This window comes from Poeciliopsis prolifica, unplaced genomic scaffold (assembly GCF_027474105.1).
Source record: "Poeciliopsis prolifica strain line A6 unplaced genomic scaffold, Auburn_PproV2 SCAFFOLD032, whole genome shotgun sequence".
NCBI lineage: Eukaryota > Metazoa > Chordata > Actinopteri > Cyprinodontiformes > Poeciliidae > Poeciliopsis > Poeciliopsis prolifica.
The window spans coordinates 6,105,637-6,119,306 of NW_026562407.1; the positions used below are offsets into that span (position 1 = coordinate 6,105,637).

The following is a 13,670-nucleotide window of genomic DNA, read 5'->3' on the forward strand; positions in this document are numbered from 1 at the left end:
AATATATATTTTTGTTTTAATGTTTCTGTAGGAGGACAAACATGACCCAGTCATTCTTAACATTTTCCAAGGGTATAAAAATGCGTGGAATAAATATTAAATTTAAACATTTCTGATACCAAGATTAAAGTTATATCTTACATGCCCGATGTTCAGAAGCTGTCCAGTGATGTCCGTAATCAGAAATCACAATAAACTTGTGAGAACACAATCCTGCCATAAGCACATATATTTAGTAACAAAGAGGTTTTCAATTTTGATCAGTGATTTTTGTCAGTATACATTCAGAATGACACTTAGGGAAGGCTGTCTTGGTTGCGTGTCCAAAGTGAAGAGGATGCTGCTTTTACCCTTGCACTGACTTGCTTGGCATTTGCACAGAAATCAAACTTAAACTGTATTAATTTAATTCTACATACTTTACCTTTTCAAAAGGCTTCTGCTTTATTTTATAACTGCAGGATGAGTTTAGTGAACCCCGTTTGTTGCCCGGATAAGGGGCACGTTATGCACATTCCGTTCTGTTGTTTTATCTATCACACACTTTATGATGATTATTTACAAAGTTATGCAAACTGCATTTGAGAGCAGATTTTACGAAAAAAAATTACCCTTTCCCTGTTGATTTTCATATTAAAAATGACATAGAAAATTTAATTTCTTTGCATTTATTTAATTTTATCGATGCAATAAACAAAAAACATTCATATTGTAATGGAAGGTAAACTCAAAGCACCATTGTACAACAGAGTCATGTGATGCGTCATTCCTTCCAGGACACACTGCAGGGAAAATAAACATTTAATCATGAATGCTAATCATGTATACACTTAGTCATTTTAATAATATGCTAGTACAAACACTTAAAGCCTGTTTTGCCTTCATTATAAGCCTTATATACGGCTTTTAATTTTTTGCGGCTCCAGTCAGATTTATTTTTTGGGTCCAAAATGGCTCTTTCAACATTTTGGGTTGCCGACGCTTGTCCCAGAGATAAAAGATAGTCTGTACTTACTCATACACGTTCAGCTTGTAGCACTGGCCGTTCAGAAACAAATACTCCCAATCTGTCCCGTAATCTATTTCCAGCTTCTTCTGTAGATCGCTGTGAAAACAAAATCACAAAGTGCATCCCTTTTTCCCGTTACTTATGTTTCAACTGTGAAATTATATTTTTAAACATATTTAAGCAGGGCTGTTTAAGGAAGCCATGCATGTGGGAGATATGTTGAACAATAAGTCCAAACCCAATTTGTGTATGACTTTCAGTAGCAAAAATGCACAGCACAACAAAGAATGTTTAAAGGTTGCTTTAAAAACTGTTGGGTGCCTTTGAAATGTGCTGGCGGAGAGGGTTTATTTCACTTCCTGTTTCACACAGTGTTTGATGAGGTAGCCCCTTAAAGTCCCATTTCTATGCATTGTCTTCTAATATTTTAGCCGGTGAGAACTGCTCTTCTTCACTAATGGCAGATAAGGAAAGTGAGCCGTATCTCTAACGGTGCATGAGACCTCATTTAAATATTCATAACACGTACATGTGAACGGGGTTAACAAATGTCTAAGGAAGGTGATTCTGGATAAGGTAAGGTAGTGTTGGGGGATGAATCGGGGTCAAAGAAACAATGGAGGTTGCGTAACCCTATGCGCATGTGATACGCAGTAAGGGCACAGGTCGTGACATTCATGCACTGAATCATTTTATGAGTAAATTTCCCTTCACAGCATGAGAGAGGGAAAGAGAGAGAGGGAGAGACAGAGCGAGCACTTTGAATTCACAGTCATGGTGAAAAGAGAACACCTGTAATTTAGTCTGAAGGTTTAATGTGACGGGACATTGTAGAAATAATATGGGATTTACCAGGGAGTGTACATAAATATAACAATCTTTATTTATTGACAAAGACGGACCTGGAAAGGAAAGAATGTGTGAAAAACTAAGTACGCCTTTGCTACTTTAACGAGACTGAAAAACTAAACGCTAAATTAACCACGTGCTGATAACTGACTGGTCATACAGCACAGATGTAGGCAGGATGCTATCTGCTAAGCTGTGCATTAACATCATGTCGAGATGGAAAGACTTCAGCAATGACTCGGAGAAGCAAAGAGCATCTCAGAGTTTCTACACAGTGATGTTAGAGAAATATCATGTTATCATGTCATCATCAAGTTATTGCTAAACTGGGTCTGAGTGGAGTGTGCTTAGTGTTCAAACTTCATTAGGTATGACAGAATAGAATTTGTGGGTGTTTTTGTATATTGATATTCGATTTTATAAAACAAAACAAAAAACAACTGACTTTTGCATTAGATATTTGTCATTTTATTACCAGTGCTATTACAATTAATATACATTACATGGACATAGATAGTAGTCTGAATAAGAGAGACTGGCAAAATAGACCAACAATATGAACCAGATTATTATTTCGTCTTTTGCCTCATACAGGCCTTTGTTTATTGTTTAAACATCCTGACCTTTTGGTAATTGCCATTAGTGTACTTGGCACTTTCTTCTTTTATGGTAATGAGCCGTTTGCAAGCCCAAGGGGCCTCAGAAATGACTTAACCAGCCATTGCTGTTGGGCTAAGAGCTTTGTGGAAACATCTCACAGAGGGAATGTAACAGGGATAAACCTCAGAATGTCTGCATATTTTATGTTGCTTTAGAAGGGAACAAGGTTTTGCTGCCTTTCTGTTGCATGACTGTGCTATAGTGGATTGCTTGCAGTTATAAAAAAAACAACATGGGAAATTATCTCTTTAACATTCTTCTACAGTGGAAGACAAAATAAAATGAGGGTTTTGAAAAATAATCAGTTTGACGAAGTAGCAGTCAAAATTTGAAGGGTGATTTTAAGACTGTTGCAAAAAAAAAGTATGCAGGTCAAATTAAAGGTGAAAAAGATAATCATGGTTTCAGTTTTTGCATAAAAACCTGGTATTTAACCAGGCTTTGTGACACTTTTTAGTTCCTCCCTAGTGATATTAGAACTGGAGATGAAATGTATTTTACTTGAAAAAGAAAACTTAAGACTAAAAAAATTACTGAGTTTTCAATGCTAATTTGAGCCATAATTATCCTTAAATGTGCCACTAAGAATCCGTAATAACTGAAACAGAGGCTGCCGAAAGTAAGTTAAGAAAAGGCATACCCCACAGAGCACAGTAGGCAACAAATAGAGTTTGTTTATCTTCATTAAAATTAGCCTCAGGTATCACACAGTACAAATTCATTACTGTGCAGCTTTTCTGCACTCCTATAGAACAAAAGGATGGAGTCTATTTTAAGTCCTGGCTGGATGTCTTTCCAATTTGCTTACAGTAGCTAAGTGAGAAGCAAATGCATCATCCACGCAAAGTGTTCAATATTCAGCCATAACTATGTGACAACAGAAGCTAACCTCCCCCTCTAATTCTTTATTTTCCCTTACCTTATTTCCATGTTGACTGTCTCATAGGCTTCCTCCACCTTCTTCAAGTTGGTAGCTTCCCACTCTGCAGCTAGACAAAACAAAAGGTCAGACAAATTAACAATGCGGAGTTGTTGCGACTGGGCGCCTCGCGTGTTGCCAAACAGCGCTCTCCAAATATAGGGCGGTATTTATAAGGACTGCAAGAGGCTGCACGTAAACATGAGCGTGCTATTTTCAGGTGCGTTAAGTGCAGAATGGTGAGCTTATTAGCCTCTTCACACTGAAAAGTGTGCTAACTGAGACTGTGAGAGAGAAAAAACGAAGTCGGAGGGAGAGGGAGAGCTGCAGCAATTACTGCATGTTTGTCACTTTTATCTCTATCTTTCTCAGATGCACATTATGTTGTGTTCATTTAAAATATGCCTATCTTAGGCAAGGAAAACACTGTGAGGGCCCTCAGTGGGATTCAGTATCTTATCCAAGGACATGAGTGGGGACGTTGAGAATAAAAACATTTGAAGCAAACATAAAATACAAATGCAACCACTGAAGAGGAATCTGTAACCTTCAGGTTTTTTGTTTTTTTATTTCAAGATTGTTTCAAACATCTTTTTGTTGGATATGGAAACATTAGAATTCATACACATATCTGTAAATTCAACACATCTCTTTAAAACCTGTTTCAACTGGACAAAATCGCCTTCACACCAAATGTGTTTTACGCATCTGGTTTACATTCAAAGTTTATGTGGATGTAAACCACATAAACACCAGAAAAACACTTTATCTGCTGCTCAGGTCGACTGGGAATTTGACTTGAAATTGAGCGCTTTAATCACATGATTCAAAGATGGGTCTATTCAGCGACAAACATTTCAGTTAGGCTTGGTGTGAATATTGCACCTGTTGTTATGAATTTCTGTATTACCAAGATAGATTCTTTTCAAAATAAAATGAAAATGTAGTGGCCTCTGCCAGAAAATGGAAAATATCAGTAGGTCTTTCAGGGGGATAATATCCCCAAACATATGGACAAATCAACAGAGCAATGGTTCAGCAAACAGTAAAGCAACCTTTCGCCATGGGGTTCGCAGTCCTTGGATAAATCATATCAAAATCCTGTTGAAGCAAGGATGAAATTAGTCCAGGATTTTTGAAAATCTGGAGAGATTTCACAAAGAAAAATGGTAAAAGATCCATCTGGCTGTGAGCTGATGTAAAATTACAGGAGATTGTGCATCGTCTTAAATATTGGAAAGGAAATGTGGCTAAGAGTGGATACAGAAGACTGTAGTAGCTTCTATGATAGTGCAAAAATGGTTTCCATTTTGGGCATAAATGCACAACAAAGTATATATGGTGGCTGAACTATTAAAATTGGTAGAAATAAGGGCTTTTTAGAAGGGATCTCAAACACTTATAGTTTTCAACTTGTTGTTTGGGGTCCACTATGTCTTGTTGCAATACCAGGTGAATTTATCTCAAGGATTTTTACACATCTTTAATATCAGATCTGTAACCATAATTAAATCATGCTATAGTTTACTTACCTCGTAGTCAGAGATGGATTGGATTAATTAATAACAGTCAGTCGTTTATTTCCCTCCAATTTGTATTATAAGCATATTGTGACTTGGTGTGTAGGAACACCAGCACAGCAACATTTCTAGTATAATTAAATAGACAATGTTTCAGTCCTTGCTGAATTCCTGTCTTTTATTTTCTAAAAATTGCTCACTAAATCCACAAATGTACACATCGGCTGACAGCCTCAGCGAAAACATTGTGAACAACCTGTCAAAGCAAATGATACCTGAAGAGGTAAACAATCTGAAATAATGGAATATACATTAACCTCCTAAGATAGGAAGCGATGAGACAACGCTACCAGGTGACAGCCCTATAACTCATGATGCGAACATAATTGCACTCCTTTTTCATTAAAAGTGGGATCCGATTACCCGACAATAAAAGCATGCAGAACATTTGTGCCTGAGCCATGCCAGCCCTTAAATGCGAACCAAAAAGGCCTGAAAGGCAAAGAAAGAAGGTGGCTGAAAATAGAAGTGAGGACAGGCTTAAAAGACTCCAATTTAACTGCCTGGTGATGTTGGACATGTGGATTTAGTGGGGCTTCTGAAAGCGGACAGGTTCGCCGCTGACGTCGGAGGAACTCTCACTGGGGCCTGGTGCTGTGGCAACGGATAAGAATCTGCGCGTGGCAAAGAAACCAAGTGGGAAGCTGTGACAGCACTGGCCTGAATACCAATTAGCATGTTCCTTCTATTGTATGAATCCCCAAATACTACTACTTCTTTTTCGCAAAACCCGATACAGATGTGCTTTCAGATTATGGACGATTTTGAAGCACCAAAAGGAGACAGGATATTCTTCTTAGTCACTTTTAAACCAGCACTTGCATTCCCTTCAGTGCCTCTCTTGATTTTGTTTTACTCACACAGCTATCGCTAAGCTCAACAATGCCAAAAGGAGGCACAAAATCCCATGTGGGTGACATTTGAACTGCTGCTGCAGCCATTTTCTCTCTACATAACTCGAAGCCTGTTTCTTCTTACACTATCAGACAAGGACAACATTATAACCACATGTGTGATGTGACGGTAAAGTCCACTTTATCTGAAATCAAATGCATTATTAACATTGATAAGAAGGTTTTATCAACACTATTCATGTGGAGAATTCAGGACAAATGTTTTCACAGTAACACTAAGCTGACCAATGGATATTTTTCTCTCCTATACAGCACTTTACCAGAAGCTATCAGGAGAGCTGTTAAATCACAGAAGCTGTGTACAAAAATAGAAGAGGATGAACACGGTGTGTAGTGTGCCCACCGTCCCATCACCCTCCCCCCCGTTTACCCCCAGAATATCTCCTGTGTATACATACCTTGAGCCTGAGACCGAAGTTGCAGTGTTTACATGCGAGCGGATCGATAGGCGAGACAATTCCTCGGCAGCTCTAAGAAAAGAAACCTGAGAGAGCCGGTGCTACGCGCTGCCACGGCCGTGCTCGATACAGCGAGGCCACCCTTGATTCCCCATGCTTCACGCAAGCAACACACACCAAGAGAGGACGCCGACCGGCGGGTGCATGTAGGAGGGTGGTTTGTTGTCTGTTATTTAAAAGTCTGCTCTTTAAAATAATGGCAAGGTACTAAAAGCTTCCATGTCTGTTCCAGTCGACTTTTAAACACTTTCACTCTGCGCTATGTTGCAATACCCATTTTCTCTTTTGACTCCAACGTTCTCCTTGGATTCAATATTTTCAGCCTGAGCTCCTCACCTCCCTTTCTCAAGCTCCATTTTCTCAGCATCTCTCTTCAACTCAAGAGTTTGCTCTGACTGCAAAGTGGAGAGGACTAAACTATAGGCAGAGAATTATTATACCCTAATGTATAAAAGATGCAACAAATTGGGAAAGTTATTTTTTCTTTCTTTCACCGAACTAGTTCTAATTGCACAATCAAAGCACGCAGTGGCCTTTAATCAGAAGGTAGAGCCAGACATAAGAATAAAAACAAAGAGAAATGACAACAATAGGCCTTTACAGCGCTTAGCTGCTTGGGCCTAATGATGTCAGTGCCTTGTAGGGATAGGGTATAAGTGGTACTAAGACAATAATCTGATTAAAAGCCTGTAAAACTGAAAGTATTGAAGCACTGCTTAATCAATTGTTTTTAATGCACTGAAAAAAAATCTATACTGAAAATGGAATAAGCTAGTAATATTTTTGCTTGCGAGGTATAGACTGGCACATATTTATACCAAAAAGGTCTGCATTATATTTTATTATTTATCAAAACTTCTATTGCAATCACAATCAATTCCAGAATGCATTGTGATACAATTTGAAGACTTAAGTCAGTGCCATGTTTAAGCCTACTGACTTAAGATCGCTTTTAGTTTTTGTAATTTAAGAGAAGAACAATGACAACATTTACCTTTAAGATGTTTAAAAATTTAGATTTGCAGTGAAACAACACAACATAATTGTGTCAGGAAGGCGAGCTCTGTCCTGGGTTGCTCCCTTGACCCAGTTCCAGCAGTGGGAAACAGAATTATTCTGGAAAAAATAGCATCACTGTTGCAAAATGTCTCTCACCCCATGAACAAAGATGTTACAGAACAGGAGAACTCCTTTAGTGACAGACTGTTGCATCCTAAGTGCACAAAGTAGCCTTACTGTCGTGTTTCCTCCAAGCAGCTGTAAGACTCTACAACCATCACTGTGTCCAACAAACTCAACAGTGATTACATCTGTGCTGTTTTAATTTATATACATTTTGAATAACATTCCTGCTGTTATTTTCACATCTCTGTTGTATGAACTTATTTTTAGTTTTGTTTATTAATTATTATTTTTGTATAAATCGACATTCTTCAACTTGTCTGTCACTTTTCATTGGTACATCTAAATTTTCCCATCAAAGAACAAAGCATATGTTCCTACTATTTATCTAAATGTTTTAAATCTCTTGTCACTCATTATATGGTTAACATATGATGTTAACCAAAAAAAGAAAACCTTTTCTTGTTTTTTAATAAAAAAAGAAAAGTATCTAATTTACGGTCAAATACCGGCAGTTGTGGTGGCCAGGATTTTACCATAAGAACGGTAAAATATCAAAGCTCCCAGTATTTTACGCAGCTGTTTAGAAACCCATCTCCCAGCATCCCCAGCTGCATGTTTATAAATCCAGCTAGTAAAATTCCTGTATGCAGTTCCATTTATAAGACATGAACATGCTTTTTTCTGTATCACCAGCTGCTATTTATATGTAGAATTCCTCAGTCCAGCTCCATTTATAGATATTGCCAGGTGTTTTAATATCACCAGCTGCTGTTTAAAAACCTTGATTGGAATGGCTTGTGACTGTGCATCATCCATGTCATCACCAGATGCTGCTTATGAATTCTTCTTGAAACAGTGCGCATAGCTTCTGTTTACAGATTTGTTAATAAACTATCAGGACTTTCAATATCACTGGCTGCGATTTATGCATCTCCATTAATAAGTACAGTGCAATTCAGTAATGTAAAGTGTCCACAATGAATGGCTGCTTCTTAAAGCAACATTTATAAAGCAGACTGGGGAGATTAGGACAGATGTGGACCAATTAGGATTTTTTATGTATGCCTGCTTCATGGGTCACATCCTTCAGAAAACACAGAAATTAATGTAATTCTAAATATAGCAGAGGGAGGACAGAATGTCTAAAATGATGTAATAATAGGGGCCAGGTGGCTCCCTGACTGTGGAAAAGGATCGGTTAAGAACTGGCTCCAGCACCAGCTCTGGTTTTGCTTTCAAGCTGCTTTATAAAACCTAATAGGTAGCGCTAGCAGGGCTCAACCCAGTGCAAAAAGTCATTTCACTGGTTTGAAAAGCTGCCTTTTTTCCTCTGAAAGTAGCATAGTTTTATTATTGCATGTAAAGTGTTTAAATGCCTAACAGGCAAAATCTATGATTAATTAATATTAAAGAGTCACTAGATGTAGAATGAGTTTCAGAATGAAGCCATAAGCCAAACATTTTATCTGACAAGTCGGTGTGACATTTTCCTTTTCTTACATTCTTCTCCTCTTCTGTCCAAATCACACAAATGATTCTGAAAGTGAAGCGCAGGCTTCGGGGAGTTGAGGAGAGGTCAATCTCGCCCTCCGCATAATCGTTGTGTTGGAGTGTCTGATTGTATTAGGGTTGAGTGAATAACTGTAGCTGGCAGAAATAGCATCATGTTTTGAACTATCAGTGCAATTCATAGCCTTGTGACTGATTCAGTTTCTATTCATTCTCCCACGCTCTCCTGAAACTCTTTTTTTTTTTTTCCTAAAGTGGTTGAAGGACAAACGCGGCACTGCAGCGAGGGTGTACTGGAATTAAGAATGAATGCATTGATTGACCAACTATCATTATAGGAGCTGATAAAAGCAGGCACTGCAGAACGTAGGCTTCACTTACAAAACAAAACAAAACAAAAAGCAAAAAGAAAAAAAAATCATTTTTTGTTTTACCTGTAATATTTGAGCATGTTGTAGGAAAATAAAGAAAAAAAACTATTAAATGTTGAACTGTCTATAAACAGAGGTGTATTTATTATTGACAGTTTCGGGAAAATGCTAACTATCTTTGGCTTTATGAGATGAGAGGCTACTTTGGCTGTTGCATTTTCTGATTTTGGGAGCAACACAGAAGATTACAGCACACATGCTGATGTTTTCACTTTTGTGTTTTCTATAGAATGACACGCAGAAACAAATGCAATACATTTAACTATTATGTAGTACTATGCAATCATTTCATCTTTTAAAGCTGAAAATTTCAACATTAGGTGGATTATTTATTATATTTCCTCTCTAAATACAAAAAAATTGGAGTTGTTTTAAAACAAATAAATGCTGTAAAAGAGCGAAGGAAACTTATGATATTCCCTGTATCATAACACTAAACAGTAGAAGGTTTTGGCATATCTCCAACAAAACAAACATCACAAAATAATGGAAACATGTTTTCTTCAGTATGCAACTGAAACAAAAGTCTCTCATAGTGACGGAAAATTAAGTTTTGATTTTCCTCAAAAAAATTTTTTGTACTTGGCAGTGAAAAGCATTTTCCTCCAATTCAAAATGTAAAAAATTGTGTTTTACTTGGCAAACTCAGAAAATTACCTGTTTCTTGTATTTTAGTCCAGTTCATTGATATTTTTGCTACAACAAATCTATTAATTATGTTTGAATATGTTTCATGGCCATATATAAATTCTACAAGGCATACCGCTAGAGTTTTGTAATAATTCAGAGGTTAGGTTTGAGTACTCATGTTGCCACCGTGATGTGTAATCACTAACATTTAAAAAGGGACGGGGGGAGTTCAGTGAAAAGAATAAACACACTGTCTGGAATGAGTCTGCTCTGCAGCGACTGGGTGCTGTTTATATGAATATGTATGATGTAACAAACGCCTAGGAGCTGACCTACTTCTGCGTCTCCTCTGCTCATGACTTGGTCCCCTTCCGGGGTAACTCTGTCATCTTGCAACACACTGTAATAGCAGGAAGCAAGCCGCTCTCATGTACAAATCAACATGCTCCCGCTTGACGGTTTTGCAAGTGATAATCACTGTGGTCCAGCAGCCGGAGGATTCCTCAGGACTTTAGCATTCTGTCATGTTTAGCATTTGTGTTTACCTTCGTTTGTCAAAAGCAAATGTTAACTTGAGCAGTTGCAAGATATGAAACGAGGAAATGGTAGTGGTAAAGAAAATGTTTGATGGACAGGTGCACATGAAAAAAAAAAGAGTGCTCTTCACAAATTTGGGGCTGCACACTGGAGAGAAGACGAAGGCAACATCTCATAAAGTATCTTTATCTGGGATCATTTTTGGTATGGTGCCAAACGCTGTGAGCTTCACGAGTGGGAATAAGAGAATCTATTTCAGAAAACACAGAAAGACAGAAAGCTGGCAACTCCTCAAATCACTCTTTTAACATTTGATAAAGTGAAAATGGGCTAATTTGGTGTATCACTCTAGTGATTACAATCCAATACGTTCCTCCTGTGGCTATTAAAACATGAGACTGAGGGCAGAAGGTGCACACTGTTTTGCCAAATAACTTTTCCACATATTGTCTTCCTTTTCATTGGGATTTTATGTAGCATATCAACACAAATTAGTGCATAACTGTAAAGCCAGAGAAAAAAGATAGGTTTTGAAACAAATATGAAGAGTGTGGCCTATGTTTATCTTCAACCCTTTCACTTAGATATCCCTGTATGCAATGCTGAGTCACCTAATTAGTAAACATGTAAAAACCCAGTTGTTTCAGAGTTTTGTTAGAGATCAGTAGTGAACAAACATCATCATGAAGACCAAAGAACAGCAGACATGTCATGTTAAGAATGACATTATTGAGAGAAGCAGTCCAGAGGTCAGTGGTGACTGGAGAAGCTGCTGACATCCTAAGCTGAGGTGAAAGACTGTCGCCAAGTCAAATGTTAATTGTGAGCTCCATAAATCAAGAGTTCCTCAAAAAAAAAAAATCTGAATCTGCAAAAGACTTTAAGCCTTAAACATACAGCCAGAGCTACAACAGAGTGGTCAAGATGAAAGCATGTTCATGTCTTAGAATGACCTTGGCAAAAGCAGGACATAAGTCGTACTGAGAATCTGAGACGGATTTGAAAATTGGTCAACATCCAATTTAACTGAGCTTGAATTATTGAGCAAAGAAAAAAAAATCCTTAAGATTTCAGCCTGTAGATGTGCAAAGCGGGTAGAGATGGGTCACATAAGACTTGCAGTCGTTTAAGTGAAAGGAGACTCAATAAAACATTGAGATGAAATACATATGCATGTCATTCTCAGATTTCAGTTTCTACTATATTGTGGAAATCAGGCTCCCATTTTCTTCCACTTCACAGTCCTCAGCTGTTTGTACTGAGCATTAACATTGGTGGGTATGATGTAACAAAGAAAGTTTTATATCTTCAAAACTTTTTCAAGTTCAAGGGGTATAAAACACACTCTGCAACTCAGTGGAGGAAGAGAAAAATGCACAAGTAGCTATAAATGTTCCTGCAACTCCTCAGCAAAATAAATACAAGTACTCTTTTCCCCCAATGCTCTTGAGTCGACTTTCTCTTTGCTCCTTCTGTCGATCCAGCACTCCAGGTAAGCACAATTTTATCTCAAGGTCGCCCTGAGTCAGGGTCAGAGGTGTCGCTAAGCCCCACGTTAATGGCAAACCTCTCATGTTTAACATTTTGCATCTCATTTGGAAAGTGCTGAACAGAGACTTTAATTAACTTGTCAAGGTTTGAAGAATACCAGAGCACAAATACCTACGTTAACGTCTACTTTCTCAGAGTGCTGGAATTCACTAGTCAACCTAATTAGTGAAACGCTAAAGCAAAAATACTTTTATATTTGGTGCTTTTGAACATGATGCATTCGCTAAAGGAGAAACGTTTTAATATTGCGAATAAGCCTGACGGACAGAAGGTCACAAGTTTAACCTCTTTATAATTGGCCCCACATTAAGTTCCAGTCTGAAATTAATGCATACTTCTTTTTTTTTCTGTTTACCATTTTTACCCTCGTATCTTTAGAAGCAGCTTCTAAATTAGATCAAAGTGAACCCTGCTTCACAGTATCCATATGTTCAAAGCTAATTTATTTCACATTTTTGCAGCAGGATTCAACACATGAAACGATATAAATAACATTGAAGAATGGATATCATGATGCTTCAGGTTCCAAGTGCCGACCGTAATAAAATTCTTCATTTTATGCGTTTATGGCACGTTTCATTGTCACAACTGTTTCACATATCTAAAATGATCAATCTTTTCATTATAGCATTCAGCCCTGCATGTTTGCCCCTGACGGTTGGGAATGAATGATAAGGGAGGTTTGCATAAAACTCCAGATCATGGATACCCTTTTCCAGGCAGTCTCCACCACATGCAGCAACTTTGGGAAACAAGAATGTCTAGAAAACAGCTTTTTGTATTATAAATTGTAGTTTTCAATATTTTTCTCTTTCTATTTTCTGACTCTTACTCCCATTTCCCATTTTTCCTTATTTTAGAGCTCCATTTACAATCTGGTTGCAATCCAGCAGCACTAAATGTGAATAATTGCAGCTTCATCCTCAGTCTCATCAGGAGTGTGGATGGAAAACATAAAAGTACATTTTTTCAACCCTTACATAACAATTTGCCTCAATAGAAACATTTTTATTGGAGAAATCACATTTTCTAGATCCTTTGAAAGTGCAGCTTGGACTCTTCATCTTAATCTGAGATCATCCCATTATTCCCATGCTGGAGATTCTAGTTCAGCAGTAATAATAAATGAAGTTACTTTAAAATTGATCACACAAAGTAACATCTACACCTAAGAGTAAAATCAAACTTCAATAAAGTCAGTGAAGTTGTGTGTTAATGTTTTGTCTCATGGAAGCTTTACTTTTAATTATCTTTTTTTTGTATTTAAACATAGTCAGAAATCAAAGTCAGATATAAAGAGATTGTTGCCAAACAGGAACAGCAGGTTTTCTGAAAAAAGAGGAAGTACGTTTAAAGCCTGCAGATTTATAAAAATTGTTGAGACCATTTCTTATTTCAATGCATGGAAGTTTTAAAGAATGAGGTTTACTGTGTGTGCTAAAAATTGTTGGTTTGAAGGGGAATAAAGTGCAACTTAATGGCTCAGAGTACCCAGCAT

At 37.5% G+C, this 13,670-nt stretch overlaps 1 protein-coding gene across 1 annotated transcript in view; it reads right to left on the reverse strand.

The window, feature by feature from the left end:
* Positions 1-13,670, reverse strand: part of LOC129373336 (glucosidase 2 subunit beta-like) — a 137,762-nt gene that overhangs the window by 42,201 nt on the left and 81,891 nt on the right. The window contains exons 11-12 of the mRNA XM_055051229.1: positions 3,438-3,507; positions 1,016-1,105 (exon numbers count right to left, since the gene is read on the reverse strand). Coding sequence (XP_054907204.1) covers positions 1,016-1,105; positions 3,438-3,507 — 160 coding nt within the window. The remainder of the gene's footprint in view (positions 1-1,015; positions 1,106-3,437; positions 3,508-13,670) is intronic.